Source organism: Ciconia boyciana, chromosome 2 (genome assembly GCF_034638445.1).
Source record: "Ciconia boyciana chromosome 2, ASM3463844v1, whole genome shotgun sequence".
In the NCBI taxonomy this organism is placed as follows: Eukaryota; Metazoa; Chordata; class Aves; order Ciconiiformes; family Ciconiidae; genus Ciconia; species Ciconia boyciana.
Window position 1 is genome coordinate 41,712,426 of NC_132935.1, and position 22,137 is coordinate 41,734,562.

The window sequence follows — 22,137 nt, forward strand, 5'->3', positions numbered from 1 at the left end:
CCAAACATGCAAAATAATGAGTCAGACGCCAAAAAATCATGAGATTTAAAAAAAAATGTTAATGTCTTTTCCTTTGCTTTCTGGAGCTTTTTCTGGGTCATGTTTTCAAGCTTTTCTCCAAGGCCATAAGGGTTTCAAACATTATTAAAAAGAAAGCAACTGAGATCCTTTTGTAACTGTATATTTAAGGAAAACATTTATTGCCATCAGACTTAAATTGTGTTGAACTGACAACCAAGAATCTTCAGAGATAATTTTGATCAAATATTCCTGAAAAAGGAATATTTCTTCAAACCTGTTTTCTCTAGAGTTTTGTTTACATTACTTATGTATTTTTTCCAGACAATTAAGCTTTACTGAAAGCAGGTTGTTAGACATGGAGGGAAGTCATGACTTAACACTATCTTGAAGGATTCTTTGCAATATCAAAATATCTGAGGTACAGAATATAGATCCTCACACAAACAGTGATTTCTTCACCTGAAATTTGTGATTTGCTCCCCCTTAATACTGAGTCCCCTTGGAAACTTTACTCTGGATTTTTTTTTCAGTTGAGGAGAAGACAGTTTTGTGTGACAATGTGCATTACAAATCTTCTTAAACATTCTTCAGATTCCAACTGTTTTGTGACGGAAATGTTCGTGACTATTTGATAAATGTAACCGTTCCTGTTGTCATTATCTCAGCTTATTTGTGTGGCACTCACTAATTTGTTTTTATTTAAAGAGGGAAAGGCATTCCTTTCTTTTCATAATACAATTCTTCTGTAGGGCATTATCTAAGCTCAGTATAGTGTCCTTCCTGTATCCTTTCTCTTCCATCCTTTCTGTCCTGATTAAAACTACCAGAAACTCAGCAGGAAACCCAGTGGGATTGCTCACAGTGTCTTGAAGTCACCCTTTCTTTCATTGTTTTTGCCTGTTAAACCTTGTTTTGCTCATCAATCCCTCTCCAGCATCCCACTGGATTCCCAACTTTCCTTTGTCAGCACCCTTGTTTGCAGCTAATTGTGCTCCTGTTCATTTTCCCTGCCCCATTCCCTTCCCCTTCCTTCCTCCCCTCTCAGTTAGCCCGTCTCCTCAAGTTTCCCTCCTCCATCCTGCTGTGAGGAAGGCTGTGCCTGGTCTCAGCACTGCTCCCAGCACGGCCAGGCCCAAGCACTATGTGCTAAGGAGGCAGACCCCAGCTGATGAGGTATTTCACGGGTGGTTCTTTTTACTTTTTACTTGCTTCCTGGTTTCTGAGGCGTGCACATGGATCACAGTCTATTTCTCCCACCACAAACACTGGGTGATGGCTTCCACTCTGCTGGGACAGAAGACGAAGGGCTCACCTAACCTGCCGGGCCCTGCTTGCAGCTCCACTCTGGTCAACCTCACAGGACTGCCAGGGGAACCGGGGCACGGGGCGCCTCACCCGACCTTTGCAAAATGGTTGTGGAGATGGGCCAGGGGGCTCCCACAGAAGGCACCTCAAGGGACCTGTCCCTGGCCACACTGGCAGCCTGTGGCCGACCCATCGCGGAGTCCAAGCCCCGGGCCGAACCCCTCGCTCCCCTGCCGCCGCTCCCACCCTGCCCTCCCGCCTCCTCTCGGGCCCCGGGCCGGGCCGGGCCGGGCCGGGCGAAACCGCGGCGACGGCAGGCCGCGGAGGGGATGCCATAGTAACCGGCGGGGGGCCGGGCGGCGCCGGGGGGCCGGGCGGGGAAGGCGGGCGGGAGAGGGCGGGGACGGCGGCGGGATGGCGGGCGCGGCAGCGCCCCCTCTCCGCGACTCCCAGCCCCGTCCCCGGCGGCCGCAAATGGCTCTTCCCTCGCCGGCCCCTTTGTGTGAAGCACACTCGGAGCAGCGACTCCACCGGCGGAGCGCGCCGTGTGCCCCGCCGCCGCCCGCCGAGCCGAGCCCAGCCGAGCCGAGCCGAGCCCAGCCGAGCCGTGCCGTGCCGAGCCGAGCCGAGGCGAGAGAGCCGGGCGGCCGGGGCGGCCATTCCAGCGCGGGCGGACTGCCTCGCCGCTCCCCCCGGGGGTGCGCGGGGGCCCCGGCTGCCGCCGCCGCCTCCTCCCCCCCCCCCCCAGCCCCGTTCCTCACGGTGGAGGGCAACCAAAATACACCGCCACCAAACCCAACCAAATAAATAATAACAATAACAATAATAGTAAAAAAAAAGAAGGGGAAAAGAACAGAGGGAGCGAGCGAGAGGGAGGGAGGGAGGGAGAAGCGAACCAACTCCGAGACTCCCATAAAGAGAGGCACACACGGAGCTAGCGCCCCGGTGCCGATGCGTGGGGGAAACAATAAGTACTCGAAGTTACCTGCCCTGCCGTAGAAGAAGGAGGGTTTGTTGATTCTCTCGCAGACATCTGCAGACCGGTGCTTTTTTGGAAGAGGTTTTTTTTTTTTTTCCTCTCCTCTCTCTCTCTTTACAAACCACAAACGGATGTGAGGCAGGGAAGGTGTTTCTTTGACTACTGAAGTCAGGCACCTCTTTTTTATTCTTCTCAGTCTTGTTGTGTGTCCCCCCCTCCCCTCGCACGCACACACACACACACTCACACACCCCCCTTTTTGCACCAACATTAACGACAATAAGAAAAGGAAAGGAGTTTGCTTGATGTTTTAGTGAAATGGACGTAAGATTTTATTCACCACCTCCTCAGCCTGCAGCCGCTCCTGATACGCCTTGTTTGGGACCTTCCCCCTGCCTGGACCCCTACTATTGCAACAAGGTGACTCGTGTTTTGTGTCGTCCGAGGTGTTTTATCTGTGCTGTCGATTGTGCTGTTGTCGCGGCGCGTTGCATGAGCGGGCGCTGCGCTTTGGCGAGCCGCGCACCAAGTTCACCGGCGAGGCAGAGGGCAGCGGCACTTGCCGGGTTTTGGGGTTTGGGGAGCGCAGTGCCGCCCGCCGCGGAGAGGTGCCGCCGGGACACACACCGGCTCTGCCCTGCAGGCACCCCAAATTAAAACCCCGGAGTAGTTTGGGGGCGGGCGGCTGGAGCGGGGGGGTGGGTGGGGGAGGCATTTTCCGTAACATCTTCCCTTTCGGAGAAACAGCGTGGACAAGGATGTTGATGCGGAGGACTTGAATTTCTAGGGCTCCTGTTAATGAGACAGATCGCGCCCGCCACAAACCGGCAGAAACTCTCTGCCCCGCCGCGTACCCTGCAGTTCATGTGTCAAAGCGGTACTTGGCCGTGCCGGGAGCACGTTTGTGTGCGCGTGTATCTCTATGTGACATGTATATACACACACACACATCTCTATAGGTGGACAATGAGGATGTGTAAGGGTGACAAGTCGGTTCAGAACAGCAGCTCGACTTTGTCCCGGCTGTGCAACTGCCTTGCCAATTTCTCTGTAACTTGACTAGCCCGCTGCAAATAGGGTCAGTGTCTGCGGAGGGCTAAGTTTTCGGTCCCCGAGCTCTGGGGAGGGAGGAACTGCAGAGGAGGCTCGCGCTAGCCCAAATCCTGCGTTTGGTTACGGGAGTTTGGTGCTGCGATCCCGGACCACTTTGCTTTACTTTTGCTGCCGAGCAAGGGGGCTGGGGTTCCTGCATTGTTACTCCTTCTGTGGCCTGAGCCAGCTGGTGCTTTATGCATGGGCTGCGCTTTGCTCTGCTGTTACGGAATGGGCTTTGCACATGAACGAAACGCTGGCCTGGCCGTAGGAAATAATCAGGAAGTGCGAGCTACCCAGCGCACTTCGTGAGCACACCCCCGCCCGGGGAGAAAGCCCTGAGCCAGCGCTTCCCGAAAGATGCGTTTAAACCTGTGCGCTGAGGCGGTTGTTAAGAAACCTGCCGCGGAAGTCTGTGGCAGGCTGCAGCAGATGTTTTTCGCAGCGTAAACTCCGCCGTGCGCAGGGCCGGCGGCTGGTGCGGAGGGTGGCGGGCCCGGGCGGGGCGCGGCGGGGCGCGGAGGCCGGCGGGGCGCGGTGGCGGGGCGCTGCGGCGGAGGGGCACCCCGCCTGGGGCCAGCCGCCCCGGCCAGCCTGGTTCCGCGCCGGGCTATTGTCATGACGGTCTCACGTGTCGGAGAGATGCTCAGAGCCGTCTCTTTCATTCCGGGCAGCTGCCTCGATTCAGAGATAAACAGCAGAATAGCGAGAATCTGTGCTCAAGCGCGGAGGCTGCAGCGGCGGGGTGAAGCCCTCTCAGTTTTCAGGAAAGATTTCCCACATGGTCTCATCTACCAATCACAACAGAAAGGACCAAATTCATCCTGGCTGCATTTCACATATACTCGATGGAGTTATAGAATTCAGGGATAAATCTGGCCCTTTGTGGTGGATGCCTAAGGATATTTCGAGAGAGATCCCAGAGGTAGGACTGTTAGCGGTGTTTCGAGTAACTGTATTTTGCAGCATCTGGCAAACCTGCCCTGTAGATCGGAAGTTTGTGCCAGGAGTGAACTTTGTTCAGCAGGAAGAGTCCAGATGCCTAGGAGCCTCTATGTGTGCATTAATTTTTTGTGAGTGCTCTGGATAATCATGAGGCTACTGCTACCTTTGATCTGTGGCTTGCCGTTATTTTCTCTATTGTCTGTTTTTATAAATTGTCACCATAAAGTGTTGCCAAGTGAGAGGCTTGGGCTAATATTAATGACATAAGCACCAAAGTGTCTGAAGACCCATTTGGCAATGAAACTGGACAAACGTTATTAAACCTATCAGTGATTTAAAGCTTCAAAAAGAAGGTAATGACTTGAATACACATTTCACTCATCATTCTTGAGATAGTGGACCAGATTTAATTTAAAAGTTAAATGCTTTGGAAAATCAGGAATTACTTTAATATATTAAATCATTTTCCAATTAAGTTCCTTAAATCATTTTTGGTGGGTTGCACTGCAAATCGAATAAATTAATTTAGAAAGTCATTTTCAGAATTTCTTTACTAGCTGGTTAAAGCTTCTTTTAAGTCATGCCATGTATGAGGGAGCAAACTGTTCTTTTTAAATGCAAATGAGACACTCATTCTGTAGACAAGTTGCAACTCTTCTATTTCACTTTGCCTGAACTGATAATGTGCTTAAAAGTGCACAGTCATAAGACATATGTTTTATGCTTGGAAAAGACTTACCAGGAATGTTTCAATACAAGATACCGAGTATAGGACCAATGTCTTTTTCAGATGTCTTTGCCACTGAGCGTTGATTACATTAAATGGACAGAATAGGTCTGCCAGGACCCTTGGAAGCGTACATTTACTGATCATTTCATTTTTCACCCCCTTCACTCTCTCCCTTCACCCAGCATTAACATTGCTGTGAAAACTTATCTGACTTGTTCTAAACATGTCGTCATGTTACAGTATTGCTCTGTCACTCATTTTCGTGCTGTGTGTATTTAGGGAGTTTGAAGGGCAGGAGGCCTGCAGAATTTTGTGTGCACGAAGTTTGATCGAGTGCTTGCTCTTGATCTCTCCCAGGAAAGGAGATGATGGCTGGAGTGTGGTGGATCTATGTCCTGGGTTGGAATGGTGGTCTTGATTAGGTCTTTACCTGAAAAACCCATTCAGAACTGGATCTTGTTTCTTGTAAAGTTAGATAAAACTTGCTTTGGGCACTTACTAGTGGATTTGGCCCTTGTTTTCATACCTGGGTTTTGTTTTTTTGGGGTTTTTTTTGACAAATATGGAAGACATTCTTTACATTTTAAATCTGCTTGAGCTGCTGGTAATTTAGAATGTATTCCACAAATACTTACACTTTTAAGTTTTCTAATTGTTCTGTTAGCACTAGTTTTTTTCCTGATCAGGTGGTTGTTCATAGCGTATGAGTGAGTTCCCAAGCACATGCACAGGAGGTATTGACAGTGCATTTTTCTGTAGCCAAAGGAAAATGCAATAATGTAGATTCAAACAGTCACCTCTTATCTTAGAATTTTCAGTTGGCAGGCTTTGTTTCAGAAGACTGCTTAGATCTTTATTTTATAAGCCTAAAATAGCATTCTAAGCATCTTAGTCTAATATTTCTCTATCTGCTGTGAAAGCTCATTATACTCTGCATATATTGTTATGCAGGCTTTTCCTTGTTTCTCTTGCATTACCCATGGAGAGAGAAAAGTGAAAGAACAATGCAAACAATGTTGGTTATGACAACTGTGTGAGGTATCTCTTATACAAACAGACAGAATGGACGGTATGCTGCGGTATATAGGTCAGCCTTTGCAATAACATAGTGGAGCTCTTACGCTGGACAGACAGATTTAGAGTTGGGGTTGTACTGTTCGCCTCTTGAAACTTGAAGCATAATTGCATTTCAGACATTTACAGGCTAATACGAGTAGTCTGTTCAGTTGAAGTTTATTTTAGGAGACATCACGTTCCTTAATTGAGTTGAATGCTACAAAAGAAATAACTTTAATAATCCGAGTGTCTTAATTTGATAAAAGAATATGGCCAGGGATTTCAAGGTGCTTGAAGAAGTCGGATGATAAGTTTAAATGTTTATGTAGAGAGCAATAAATAACATCCTTGTGGCTTTCTGTGTTGAAGTGTCACCTCCAAAGACCGCTTCAATCAGTGCTGTAAGAAGGATTAGTATGTTTTCATACTTGCAACTTTACAGTGTTTTCAGATACTTGCTCACATAAAGTGCAGTTATATAATTATAGTTTGACACAGCTAATGACAGGGATGCTGACCCCTGCCAACAGTAGGGAGAAAATAATGGTCTTTACTGCTCCCAATGGTTAGCCTTGCAGAATTATGCACTAGATTCTTCTGTGATTTGCTACCTAGTTCAAAAATACAGGAGCCTACAACTCATCTTTCTTGTATTCACTGTAGTTGTCAGTGCAGTGGAAAAATACAGCCAGACAGCAGAGGCAGAATGATAGACTGTAGTTGTTTTTAAAAAGAGGAATACAGAGGAAAAAAAGAGAGAGAGGGAAGAAAAACCCTTCAAAATGAAAACAGCGGCGTGACATTGGGTAGAAGTGGATAAGGAGATATAATACAGTGCTTTGTAAGCAGGTAACAATCCCGCTCGTAATCAGAATTCCACGGAGCAAAAGTGCATATATTTATATACAGTGTTTAAAATAATTTATTGTATAAGCTTAACCCCACCATAGAGACTACTCTTAGTAAAATGTTCCATGGCTGTTTACAAAGTGTACATTATTTCCAGTGGCTTGCTTCTACCCACTCTCTGTCTGAAACTTAGAAACAGAATTGTGGAAGGCCAGTGCTGTGCAGGACAGCTCTAAAGCTGAAATGCTGTGTTAGTGTTTTGGCAGAGTTTTAGATTATGCTTATCTAATAGATCACCATTCGCTTATTCTGGGCATATTTTTTTTTCCTTAGACAGCTATCTTGTACCCTACTGCATTAGAATAATACTTGAAATTTGTAGGTGCCTCTTAAAGAAAAGATTAAACAGTTACATTAGTGTTGACTGTTGATTTTTAAGTGTTAAGTGTTTTAGTTAGTTTCAGAAAATACCACATAGGAAGAAAGGAAGTGGACTTTTTTCCCTGGGTTCCTAGACCTTAGAATGTAGTCTCAGAGTTACAGGCAAGCCTCAAGTGTGCCTCCTTAAATTCCAGTGTTTCAGAAAAGGAGTGGTCCCAATTTTAGTGGAATACAGAAAATGATTTATATGTGTGCTTTTGAGAAATCTTCCTCAAAGATGTTCTATAAACCAAAGGGTTCACAGTCATTCTTTTTTTTCTTTCTTTCTTTCTACCAAACATCAGTACCTTAGAGAAATTATGTTTTATTCTCTTACCAGAGTGATGTGTTTCATCTCGAGGGCATTACCCTCAATCAGCCTGTCATGAGGTCTGAAAAAAAGTGAAAACTGTAAACTATTAAGAATGCTGAATTAGCTAAACACTACAGTGCATGCAGTACCTTTGGTGTTTACATTAAACCAAAGAGCAGCTGGAGCTGCATTTAAGGACTTAAGGAGCTGATACTGTGGAGGGCTGGGCAGTCCCAACTCCCATTGAATCCGGTGCGTGTTGGGGACTATCACACTTTACCAGTAAGAACTGAGCACCCTCCTGTCCTCAGATCTCGTCTTAGCAGGACTTTCTCGTCTTGCTAACGCTGTATAGAAGCACTGGAAAATGGACTATGGTTGAAACAAGACTTTATATTAAGCAGAGAAATGTGCTAATCAGTAGGATTTATATCAAAATTCTTGGATATTTAAATCCTGTATTGATGGCAGATATAACAAAGCTTAGACGGTGGAAGTAAAAAGCTTCCTTTGACTGCTCTCTCAGCATGGCTCAAGAGTGACCTGAAAGCACCGCTTCTCGTGGTGAGGGGTAGTCCCTGGATCAATGCAGACCTTGGCTTCTGGAACTGACAGTGGTGGCAATTAGTGGCAGCTTTGTTTATCTTTTTGAAGTGGACACATGCTCTGTGCATGTCTAGCATGGGCTGCATACATGAAAATACTTATTTTAAATATAGCCTAACCACATTTAAATGTTTTGTTGTTGCTGTTGGACTAGATGATCGTTGTAGGTCCCTTCCAACTGAAATAGTCTACTCTAGTCTGTTCTACTGTTTTAGTTATGCAACTAGGTACCAATTTTCTGCCCAAGGAGTGATTTCTCATTAAAAATGCTGAGTTATAAACTGTTTCAAAACATGGCTTATAGTGGAAGCGCTAAATGACCGTTAATTATAGCAGTGCTTCCAAAATACTTTCAGACATGGAATTCACATCAACGTGAATGAGATTTTCTCGGTCATAACGTTTTTCCCTATAGCATTCAGTTGGAAAATGGCAACATTGCATTATTCTATGGTTAGGCACAGATTACGTAGCGTTAGCAGCAGCAACAAGCATCGCCCTTCCACAGCAGCACGGAAGAAAATCTCATCTCCCCTTCCCCTGGAATATCTGCATTTTATGTTCATTAGTTGTGATCAGTTTTAGGTTAGTAAGTCAGGGCATCAAATAAAACGTTTAGCTCTTAACTTAGAGCTTCAAAGTTAAAATCGTTTTTCAGCAGAGATCTTAGTGCAACCAACATTTGTAATGTCTGTGGTTTTCTTTTGCTTCTTATGTTTGCAGTAAGTAGTTTATTTTTAGCATTTGAATTTCATATGGCTCTACTAATATTTATATCTTATCTTTCAATTGCACATATGCTAACACTGTTTCTGAACTGTTCATTTAGTATTTCTCACTGGGCTGCTATTTGATTTGCTATAGACCCTCGTAGTATGGTTTCCTCCCAAGAAACACGCTGATTTCTAAGTTGCAAAACATACTTGAATTACATGAGCATCTGACAAATCCAGGTTAGTGGAAATGTCAGAATGTTTTAGCATTCACATTCTTGACTGTTAAACTGCTCTCTTCCAATCAAAAGTGGCACGAGTAGCTTTTCTCAAAGGTACTGCTGGCTAAACATGGAAATTGAGCTGCTGTTGTAGTACTTTTGTCTCCTGCTATTGTTGTTGATGATTATATGGTCTTAAAGGTTAAATGGAAGTTACTGTAGTTGGTATGTATTTTTGTTACATTAAGGAAATCTGCAGTGAACTCCAGTTACTTATTCTATATGCAAGAAGGAATCAGAATTCTGAAATCAGACAGTGATAACCTGTACTTAGGGAAATGGGTCAGTAAGGGAAGTATGAAGTCTGCAATGTGAAGCACAAGATTTATCCAGACAGTTCCTGCCAGAAGAGTGAGAAGATTATGTATACGTCTAAATTCCTATTGTATTGATGCTACTCTATATGTATATACACACATATGTTTCTGCTTCATTATATATTGCTCACTTTGAAGAAAGGGAACTTACTCTGCGAATCCATAATTTCTATCCTGTATTATAAGTAGCTGGCTTTGCAGTCATATTCTGGTTGTGTAGTCTAACAGTAGGGAGAAAATAATGGTGAAAATAATGGTGGAAAATAATGGTGAAAAATAATATTGGCATCTCGCACACTGGGTAAATGACCTCACACTTGTGGGATAACAGTTGCAGTTGCCAAAGCGCATAAGTTTGTGTTCATGAATAAGAGAAAACATTTGTTTCTTACACGATCACTGTATTTGCATCAACCTGAAACAATAATAAAGAGTAAAAGGAAAAATAGTGGTGAAAAGGGACCATAACCTTTCAAAAAAGTATAATTTATCATTTGGCAGACACAGTTGTGAACATTAGTCATAGAAACCTGCAGATAGTAGAGGCTTAATATCTAAGCTAATGATTTATTTTATGTTAATGACTTTCTGCTAGGGCATAAAAGACTGCTCATAATGGACTCTCAGTGCTGTGTTCAGTTGTGAAGGCTAATGGGATAATCTTACCCAAAATTAAGCTTTTTGAAGTAAATCATGGTGTTATTTTTTCAAGTTAACTCTTGAAAATGTATTGGCAAACGGACTTTTTTAAGAACTGCTTGTAATCTTTATAGGAATATATAAGGCAAGTTTTTTTTCTTCACTAGCAGTTTTCTTAATTTTGTTGGAAATGTCTATTTATGTTTTTTTTTACAGTTCTGAAGAATAATATTCATGATGTGGAAGTCATTCACTTCAGTGGTTTTATCATAGTGCAATAAATTTTTGTGAGGCACAGTTGTTTTTGCAGGTTGAACAAAGGAAAAGAAGAATTATTTTTTTAGGGGCCTAGCCAGTAATTTGCTAAATGGTAGTAAAACTCTTAGTTTTGCATTGAGAAGTTTTTAAAATCATGTTTACAATTAGTTATAACCAACATTATATTTCAATAAGAGATAATTTGCCTACTAAAGTTCACATAATGTGCTAATCATGTCTAGTGGTTAATAAAGGCCTCCTATCTCACTCCCCTGATGGCTATAAAAGGCTATTATGTTCATGGCAGCAGTTCAGGTACAGCTGCTGTGTGTTAATAATGCATCATTGTCCCACTAATAAACACAGCAAAGGTCAGCAACCCTGAGCACCTAAAACACCTATTCTCTTTCCAAAATATTTATTAACACCTTAATGGCGTATCTATTCATTTTGGTTAGGATTATATCAGTTAATGACCCTCATGGAATCCCGTGTGTTCAGGTTTTGCAACCTACATGCTGTTGTGGGCTGTTGCACTTACCTTTCCTCCTAAACATTTCTTTTTCATCACAACTATGTGTTGTTTCTTTAATTTAAGATTAGCATTCCATGGTCACTTTATGATTAACTTACTTACATTGTTACTTAGTTTGGCAATTTTCATTTTTTTCCTCAGCTAATTTAAGCTTATATTTAGAGGCTGAATTTTCATTAGTTAAGACACTTCATAGAAATTGTAACTATGTGCTAAAAAACTATGTGATTGTGTAACACATTCACACATGCACACATGCACGCACAGAGAGATGCGTGTATACATGTGTGTGTGTATATGAGCAGTACTTCCTCTAGGTTCCATATGTAATTTTATACTAGTGACTTATGTTTTCCTTTTTAGCATAGATTGCTGTATTCGTAAAGGTTTTTTAAAATGCATTTTCTACAGACAAAGAACATACTCACATGGGATTTCCATTTTGCCAGGGAAACATGCAAATCAATAGGCCAGCACTTATCTGCATTAAAATTAGGTATACTGTAATTTATGGGCGCAGTGATATTGTATTTGTCTTGCATAGCCTCAGATATTCTTTAAGGTAGCCTGGCTATGTGTCCTTAGAGAAAAGCAAAAGTGTTAATTGAACAAAATCTCATTTTCTCATCTTGTAGTATTGCCTTTTGTTTTCTGTTACTCATTTTGAAAACCTGATGGGTTTTTTTGTGCTGTGTGATTTACAAACAAATGTTCAGAGGGCAGAAAAATACCACTACGCTTCCATCAAGAGAAATGAAAAAGCTTAACTAGCTGACGGGTTTCTATTTGGTGTAGCACATAGCTTCAATGACACATTTGTCATGCTTTAAATATATAATACATACAATAAAATATGTACAGGCACAGTTGTGATATATGTAGTGTCTGGCTCCATTGCTATTGTTTGTAGTCTCTACGGTTGTCATACGTTGTTCTTTGCACATCATACCCTTACAGCAGAATTTGACACAATTTCTAGCTTTCAGTCCTGCACCATTTTCATTGCACAATATACATGAGTTTGACAGGGTGTGTTGAGGACAACTCTGGCAAGCAATTGATATTTTGAAGTGGCAAGCGTTTCAGCAGCTGCCTGCTTGTGAAAAAGGAATGATAAGATATACTGTATTGTTAGTTTCAGGCAAAGCATTAAGGTTTAAGCTCTGTAAAAATGTACACATTATTCGTCAGTGGTGAAGCAAGCCTTTTATGTTTTTTAGAGCTTAGCTCTGGCTGATGTGAACTAGAATGACATTGGTTTAATGGTCAGTAAATGAATAGGAGTACTTTGAATTTGAACTGCTGCCAATTTTGCACCGACAAAGAGACTGACAAAGGAAAGATTTTATGTGAAAGCAAAGCACAAGCAATGTTTGGGGAGGTGGGGAGAGGGGTAGAGGAACCCAGCAGAAATATTCTCCAATGCAGCCTTGTAATGATACTAAAATTGTTAAAACACATCCATTTTACATGGCTCATCGGCTACGAACCTAAGCTGTTTCATCTAATGTTCTTTAAAACCTGTTGTATACACATAGTCTTTTAGAATATATTCATATGGAATTTACAGTGTGTTTTTCTAAATACCACACTGTGCCCTGAAGGCCTGTTGGCAGAACATCAGAGTTGTCCACTGCTGGAGTTCCCAAGTCTCTCTCTATCTGGTAGTGGGAAATTGTAGTTTAATCAGTTATGGCACTTTCAGTGTGTAACATTCATTAGTAAGGCAATTTGTCATGACTGTTAATAGTCAGGATGCATCTGCTCTCTCTTCAGTTACGGAGCGTGATAAGCAAGAGGGCAAATATTTCAATATCTAATAATATTAGCACATTTGAAAACTGTAGTTCAAGGTTAGTGCTCAAAATACAAACAGCAGATTAATATCGACTATTTATTTTTACTGGTTTTACCTTTACAGATTTGATTTTAAAGTACCCTAATGCTCTTATGAGTTGTACATTATCTAACTGGGTATTAGAAAGTAAATGTTAGCATCTTCAGTGTTTATCAAAGACTTGTCCTCTATTGTCATAAATTCAAAGTTAGGATATTTTCAAAGAGTTGCAAACACTTATAATTGAGCCACATCATTTTCCAGTGTGTCAGTAATAAATTGTTCACAGTATCATTTTTGGCAGAAGCAGGCCTTTTACGGTGTTAGTTTTGTGGCTGGGCAGCTTATAATGTTATAAAAGATATTTGGTGCCTACCAAATAGACAACATGCAATTAGAAAAATGTTCTCTTCTAGCTAAAAACTGTCTTGTAATCATTGTTCATTGTTCTAAATATGAAAGGTTGTTTCCTACAGCCAAGAAAGGTTAGAGATTTTTTTCCACATATATCTGATAACCCTCATGTATTACATAATCCGATAGCTTCACACACAATAGCTTTGTGACACATTTTAATTTTTAATGAAAAGCCCCCCAAATTTTAACATAATGATTTCTTTAGAAACCGAGCCCAATCTTGGTAAAATCCGTTCTTGCTAGTAACAAAAGCTGTTACTGTTTAAGTTCCTGTTCAGCAGTTAGTTGGTACGCTTCACTGGATGTTGTCAAAAAGGCTTTTCTCTTGATTGACAACCCCGTAGGAATGTGAATGGAGATTTTAATTGCATATCATGTGTCCATATCAGAGCGAGTGGATTCACTGACTCTGCTTAGCTCCATATCTCTACAAGTCAGCCATGCCAAAACACTTCTTTTTTTTAATAAGCAATTGATATATTTTCCAAAGAGAGAGAAAAAGGGCATGCAAGTGAAGAATGGACTGTAAAGCAAAAGATTCCTGTGAATTTCAGAAGAAAAATGTATGCAATACGTTTTCAGAATGTTTTAACACAATTAAGAGGTATTTTGATGATGTAAATTCATTTCAAGTCTAAGTCAGCCAAAGACCGCTAGAATATATTTTTCTTCTGGCATTTGCTAGCAGAAGTGTGTTTATCTTTTTACTTTTTTTCCCAAGAGTACTTTGAACAAAATCAGTCCAAAAAAAAAGTAAAGCAAGTGGAAAAATTTACTGAGGCAGGCTGCCCTTGCATCTTGCACCTTTATAGAAGGCATGGGGAAATGCTGGGGGTTTCTTCGTGTGTGTGGGAGACAGTGGGCTTTCTCATTCATACTGGATTTGATCCACACTCTTTGGCCAACACTGTTACTTTAGGGGGAGATTTACCTAGGTAGGCACTGGCAGAGACCTCAGTTTTGAGTCTGATAATAAAACAGAGCTTTGATATCAACTGTAATGCAACTTAAATATTAATTTTTTTCTAAAGAACAGTAAATGATACATCACTGCAAAATGACACTGATAAATAGACCTCAACATTTTCCATAGCCAAGAACATTGCAGGTGAAAATGACAAAGATTCGTTATTATGAATAGTAATTAGATTTTGGTATCTCAAATTAGATTCCAGGTTTCATTTTACATCAGAAACCACAACATTGACTGCATTTTTTTTAAAGCTCATAAAGCATCAGCAACTGAAAGCACAGCTACAACACAGTTGTGGGGAACTTTTAGCTGAGTTAGTGTTTTGTGCCTGTACAGGGACATTGAAATCTAAAGGGGGATGACAGTTGCATGTTTCCAGGAGGACCCCTGGGAAGGAATTGTTGCTTAGTCAAAAAGTTTCTTTCCTGGTTTGTCAGTGCTCTCGGATGAAAAGCAAATTGACTGCCTTTTCCCCTTTTACCCTTTGTGTAGGGCCAACTTGCACTTTCAGGCCATATTTGTGTAAAGTGTGGGAATGGAGGATGCCAACCACTTGTTGAATCTTAAGGCTGCAACAACAAGGCACATTGCCTTGTCTGACAACGTGTGGTTTAACATTGGCACCTGTACGGAGCCTCTTAACTCCTGTGTTGGACTAATGTGTATCTCACCCAATTATGTCTTGAACATCAGTAAACTCTTAGGAGTGCTTAAAAACCATGAATACCTTAAGAAGAAAACCAACAAGACTTTGCTTTATTTCTGATGAAGCAAACCCCTTCTGACTTAATATACGACACCAATGGATTGTTGGATCTGTTAGGAACTGACACTTCCAGGGATTTTCAGGATTTATGAGTAGAAAACAGAGGGAAATGGGAAATGGCAAAGATAGTAATCTGAATGTATGATTCCCTCTGTACAGTGCGCATTCAAGTCCTATGAGCAAATGCATCAATAAGGAGCCGTAGCTTTCTGGACACTCAAAGGTGCTTGTGTTTAGATTTGTCTGGGCTCACACCTGTGCAAGTTTCGGACCTTTGGCACTTTCACTTCTCATAAAGCTTTTTTTCTGAGAGAATTTCTAAAATTATTCCTGGTTTTGGGAGCTTTCCATCACAGCTACCAGGTCCACAAGGCTCCCAAAGCCAGGAAAAATTGTAGACTTTGGAAGTCGAAACCTATAAGAAATGAAGTATTTTAAAATGTTTTTTTCATTGTTGAGGAAAGAAAATATTTAGATTGTGCAACACGGTAAAGCTTGTAACTAAGGTTTTGATAAAAATGAGAGCGGACCCTGAAGCTGTAATTTTGGATTAACACCAGGGCCATTTTTGTAAATTACCATAGTAGCTCTTGTAGTGATGTTGAGAAGATTACAACATTGCTGTCATGAGGACTTAATTTGTGCAGTACTTTGTTAGGTTATGAAGTTAAACACTTTAAGGCTGGGAATGCCGGATTTAAGGATGTCTTGATTTTGCTCTTTAGTATGTTATCTTTGGCAGGAATTGATGAAGTGAAACAGCGGATGTGGAATAAGTGATCATGCCATTGCAACTTTATCGTTAATGCAGGTTGCAAATGGCACCTGAGTTAGGCTTTCAGGCACCCTTAAATCTGGCATTTTGGCCTCTTGACTTTGTAACCAAAATAATATTATTTCAAAAATATCTTTTTTTGTGTGTTACTGATTCATTGGGTTGTATCCATGACATTCATTGCTGTCATCTATCAGGAGTGTTTGAGTCTCTTCGACATTGCTGCAGACTTTCCTGCTGCAGAGTTAACTCTTGTTAGCAGCAGGGAGAGTTTTGTCATGGTGAGTGAGGGGAGGACCAAGTCTTGCTGTGGCTAGGAAAGTCTTGGGCTCTCTCTTACCAATCCTTTCCTTCTGTGGATACTTTGACACAGGCTGTCATGGGGCATGCTTATGTTCTAAAGATCTGGGATCCAACATGAGAACACTTGTGTTATTATTTTGTCACGATGCCCACATTTTGGGCTGGGGAGCTCAAGCATAAGTTAAGCCTTTAGTAGTTTCAACAGTTTACCTCTGAACAAAAGGCACTTTTCTATCTCATATCTTTTCTTCTGCTGAATTTGAAAGATGTGCTGCAAATAACGGAGGTGGTTGAGTTTCTTTAAGGTTAAAAATACCACTTGAACTCCAAATACAGGTATTGTGACCAAAATTACAGTAATATATACTATAGTTAAACCTGCAATTTTGAAATAAGAGAAACTGTATTGTATGCGTCTTTATTATCATATATAGATACTACGCTTATAGAAATAATTAAAGTAGCATCTGTTAAATATATGTTTATATTAAACTTTCTAAATTTATATAAATTATTTTAGTTCTAGCAAAACCAGAGGATTTAGTATACAAAACCTTAGGGTATGTTCTATAATATTTTTCTTTCGAGCTACAAGGGAGTCCATGTATATAATAATGAAAGCTCAGAGAAAAAATATTTTTGAAATGGAAAAATATATTATTCAGCTGAATCCATTGCCCTTTTAAGAGTGCTGTGATTCCAGAGGACTTTCTCAAACAGAACATTACAGTAGAAACACTAAAGCAGGCTTTGGTTTTATTCACTGTTTTCAGAAATTCAAAATGTAGATATTAATATTTACTGCAGAATAAAATAGGTGAAGTTCTGAATTTAGAAGTTTTTGTTTGGAGAAGACTGCAGACTTTCTAGGAACAAATTAATTGCAACAGATACAGCCCTTAACCTGCTGCTTCCTACATGGTTGCCTGTGTTTCTAGCAATGTTGTAAGTTCTTTGCTTATATTAGAGCTGTAAGCATATTCTGAAGCAATGGGGCACAGTGATGTACCAGACCTGGAAGTTAATTTTCTGCCATTCACTCATCAGAATCTTCCCTTATTCTTACTACTGAGCTTGCAATGGACCCGTACAAAGCTGAAAATACCAGTATTGGAATGCATCTTTCCCTATTTATTAGGAGTTAAAAATAGAAGAGTATCATAATCATCAAGTCTTGTTATCCTGGGTAAGGATGAAATGTAGGGTGAGGGAACATGGGCTTTCCATCCACTCTGGTAGCTGAGTGTTGTTCAGTCAAGCGTGGGAGAGGAGAGCAGGGAAAGGGGGCACCGAGTGTTTAAGGAACTCATCTCAGGAAAAGAGCTGGGGCTGTGGTCTCTCAGCGCTGGTTTGAGCGTGTGTTTGCATTTTACCATAACTGAACATTAGTTTCCTTTCTGCCAGGAGACTCCTTTCTCCCTTTATGTTTCAAGTGTTCTCCCTGTACAGATGCTGAGCTTTGAAAAGACAGATGAATTGCAACCTTACTCAGAGTACCTGTCACCTGCTGATTAGGAATTTGTGCTAGAACAGAAGAAAACATGAAGATATCTGGTAGAAAATAGATTTTCTGACTGGTCTTGGCTGAAGCTGGACAACATTTCCACCAGCATGGACACCTAAGCTATCTCAAAGAAAAAGCTGACCAGCTTGCTAGGTGAGAAGGGACACCACTGGAGAGTCCTGAAGCCCCTTTACTGTCAGTGGAGAAGGTGGGGGGGGCATGGAGTGTGCCCCAGGCAGACTAACTTTCACCCTCCTTTCTTCGAGGTGATTCAGAAATCTCTGGTTCAAAGACTTAGTGTGACAATAAGCCTGTTTTAAGGAAAACAACCAAATTCATATTTACATGACAGCAGAGCTATTAGGATTAGGACTGATCAACTGAAGTAGTACTGGATGATGTTAAAAGTTCCATGAATGTGTATTTACAGAAGTCTTTATGGTGCATTATGCTGCTTTTTCTGTGGACTTGCATGACTCCAGGCAACGTTTGCTGGCTCACGGAATCAACTCCCTGAGCTGCAGGGGCTTCTCTGAGAAGTGCTTTCTGTCTTTAGTCCATGAAATGTCACGTTAGCTATTCCATTGCTGCCTTCATCTGCTACTTTCCTTGCTCATGTTCTGCAGAAGTCCTGACATCCTGCAGTGGAGGTTGTCTCTTCAGCAGCTGATTAACCATCTCCTGCCAGGGAATGTCTTTTAAGAAGGTAAAGTCCAAAAATATCAGGAAATCCTTTTGTGACCATTACATTGATGAGGTCACATAAAAGACATGGGGAAAAGTAGTCTCTCCAAAAAGAGATCCTGGTGAGAGGAAGAGCAGTCTCCAGTGATGGAAGGAGAGGTCCTTCAACACAAACTTAATTGTAGAGGAGGTCTAGAGAAACACTATGACATGCTATGCCATCTCGTGTCCCATTCCCCGCCCCCCATCCCTCCCCGACTCTGATAAAATCACTCTTCTCCACATCCCAGTTTGTGGTCTGTTAACTTGGATGAGAACCTTGCTCTTCCTCAACAACAGGTCTTATTTCAGCCCTTATCTGGTGGTTCAATAACATGCCTGTAGCTCTTAAAAAAAAAAAGTAGTTGATAAGTTTGGAGTACAAGGAATGGACCGCTCGGTTATGTGAGTTCTTTTTCCTTTAGGGCCAGTCCACACTACTCTGTAAAGAGAATTTTACTGTTTGGTTTTTATTTTTTCCCCTTCTCTGCCTTTACAAAACGGCACAGTTGACTGTATAGCTGAGAAGCTGGCAAATGAAGTCTGCTGCACAGAAACAGTTAAAAAATATTACCTTAAGATTATTAACCACACTAGTGCTGGAGTAATGAAAGGACTTGCTTGTACCCACAAAAGCGGGGAAGAGAAAGGTCAGAGTTAGAGCTGGAATTCCATACTTAGTCTGAAATTTCTAGTTATGGCAGCATATTTTGTATATAGGATTATTACTCTTTGGCAAGCCCTGCTGTATCTAAACACTTTTGGGTGGGCTAAGGATGAAGTTTCAGTTTAACTCGGAATTTTCTTGCTTTGTGGTTTTAAACTTTAGATTATAATAACATTTCATGAGCATCAATTTTTATGGTACAGTTCATTTGTAGAAGATGCTATTTTTACACAGTCCTAGTGCTAATAGAAGTCTGTTGCATTAGATTTTAAAAGGTGAACTTCATTATGTTTTTCTTGACAAAGAAATGTATCATCTAGGGTAGAGAACTGTGACAAGCTGTTTGTGAAATAATTAAACAAATCTTGTATTTTCTTACCATTTTTTCCCATTATCCTAAAAAGGAATGCAGCCATGAGCAAAACTTTACCCTCTTGGTGCTTTAGTATATGGGCTGAAATACACTCCTGAATATCTTACTACATTCTACATACACCGCTTGTATAGGACTGCCAATGTCTGTCACCAGTCCTGCCTTAATACAGTCTCCTGTTCTTAGTATCTAGTGTTTAGACTCAGTGCAGCACAAGTACAAAGCCGCTGTCTTTTTAGTGTTGAATTTTTAATATGTTTCAGCATTTGTAATGATTTCATTACAGTACTGAACAGAATTGTACTTTATTTTTTTGCAGATACAACTGTATTTGAAAAAGGAACCATTATTTCCTCCCTTGAAAAAGTGTGTACGGTACATTGCGTACTCTGTTCTCTATGTATCTATGTCTCCAAATTAGTTTGTATCACCTCTGTTATAAAAATCCTTTTCTTCCACCACTACTCTGAAATTGCCTTTCATACTCAGTGTAACCTATGAATTGGTCCTGCGAGTGAGTCATTCCAAGGTTGTTGTTCTTCCCTTATAACTACATTTAATATAAAATACTGTGCTCTATGTTATGTCCATCTTGTTCAGATGGAACAGTGTCTGCTGAGATGGACAAGCGGAATGCAGTATCAGAATACATTCAAATATAATAACGTCTCTAGAATCTTTCTTTATGGTACAGAAATAACAGCTTTCCTGCCCTTATCACTGCTTTGGCTTTTAGAGCCTTGTGATACCAGAGTATTTCAATCACAAGCTTGGCCTTGCAAGTCTTACCCTAGGAAAAATTCCAGTGATGTCCAGAGGAGTTTTGCTTTCTTCAAGGACTGTGATTTGGCCTCAAGTCAGCTACACAACCCTTTCTTAGGTACCCCTTTTTCTTATGTAAAGATTTACATAAGCTTTATTGTTCTCGATATCCTGCACATTTCTTGTATTAACAAAATGATACACCTGGGGTTAATTTTCAGGACTATTGCATTTTATACATACTGGCCCTAAAGAAACCTTACCAAGAACATTAAATTCATTTTCTATTGAGTGTTGTTTTTCCTATAAGTACATGTGCATTCCAAGGTCCATCAAACACAAAGATTTTAAAGTTATTAAACCAGTATTAGCTATCGCAGTTACAACATCACATTTTATCTGTCCCTCCTGCAGTTGCAAAACTGTGGCTGAGGTTCATCTGAGTTGCGCTTTCCTCAAAAAATAATCAGTTAGTTTTATTTTTCCCTGTGTAGTGGATCAATCAAAAAATTATTTAATTAGCAAGACAGAGGCATGTGCAAGCTGCAGATCTGGGTTAAGAGACAAATGCACAAACCCACTGATACCCTCCCTGCCTCTCTGCAATACTGTCTGCAAGATTCCCTGCAGGTCTTTTTCCCAGTTAGTAGCATAAATAGTGCTGATAGTTGGAAAGGAACTTCAGTGGCTGAGGGAGACTGTCATGCCAGGAAACTTATTTTTCTTGTAAAACAATCACATGGCTTTCCATCCACATGCTCTCACTTGGGGCTTTCAGAAACATGCGACTCATGCGAAGCTGTGATGCTCTCATGGTGTGATTCAGGCGGCCACGTACATGGGACATCTCCATAGTTCCTTGAGGACCAACTGTTACTACTTTAAAAAATTGCCATGTTTCCTTTAAATGCCATTTCAAATTCAAAATCCTTGCATAAGTAGGTACATGTAACTAAAGAATCAGTGTATTTTCCTGATACAGGGAGGTTGTCCACTGTTGAGCGTTGTCAAGAAACTTTGAGCTGTTTCTTGACCCAGTTCTATGTTACAGTTTTGTTGCTGTGATCTACAACAGGCTGTGTGTGTGGTTGAGTGCCGTGGGCCTGGGTGATGTGAATTTATGGCACACTGTCTCTTGTACAGTAGCGTCCCATGCAGGCACTTCCATGCCCACACAGGATGCCTTTGTGTAAAGACACTGTGCTTTGAAAGCAGATGGATGTTATTGCTTCGTAGTCCTTCAAAATGTTTTTGTCTCGAGCGGTGAGCTGCTCTGGTTTGCCATGTGACTGTAGGAGGGCTCGCAAGCAAAGAGGGGGCAGGCTTCACCTTTTAGTTACAAATTTTAAATGGGTTTTAGCCAGTTGTGAAACTATGCCCTAAAATTGCATGGGGATTTTGCAAAACAGTGAATATACTTCAAATTGATGTAGGCGCTAATCTGTCTGTGTACACAAATCCCATGTATACATCTACTTTAGGCATATTTGGGAAACAGCCTATAGGTGCACTGTTAGTGCAGGTAATTCAAGAATGAAACATGTCCTAAAACTCACCAGTGGATGCGATTCTGGTGGCAAACAGTTCTACTTAAAAAGAGATTGAATATGATTTGGTGTTGGCAGCCCTGGCTAACTGAAGTATATAACAACCATTCTAGTTTGCAGTAGTTCTAAGTCCGTCTTTAAAAGTGTTTCAGGAATCATTGAGAAGTAGAAATCTGAGAATATGAGATACACAGAAGGAAATGTTTCTGTCTGTCATGAAAAATCTGTATCTAGCTAGAGGCTGCAGTGACTGTGAAGAAGAATGATAGTATCTCAGCTGTGCAGTGTGCATTTTTGACTGTCAAAATTTGCATGTATTTAATGCATTGAACTGTTTTAAAACCACTGTTCTTAGGATACTTGTCAAAATATTTTCTATAATGGATGAATTTAAATCTAATTAACATATTCATGTTTTAAATTTATGGGCA

The 22,137-nt window shown here is 41.1% G+C and overlaps 1 protein-coding gene across 1 annotated transcript in view; it reads left to right on the forward strand.

Moving 5' to 3' along the window:
- The first annotated feature begins 2,525 nt into the window (after nucleotides 1–2,525).
- Nucleotides 2,526–22,137, forward strand: part of TOX (thymocyte selection associated high mobility group box) — a 226,640-nt gene continuing 207,028 nt past the window's right edge. Inside the window, exon 1 of the mRNA XM_072851257.1 lies at nucleotides 2,526–2,725. Within this exon, the coding sequence (XP_072707358.1) occupies nucleotides 2,624–2,725 (102 nt within the window). The 5' untranslated portion in view covers nucleotides 2,526–2,623. The remainder of the gene's footprint in view (nucleotides 2,726–22,137) is intronic.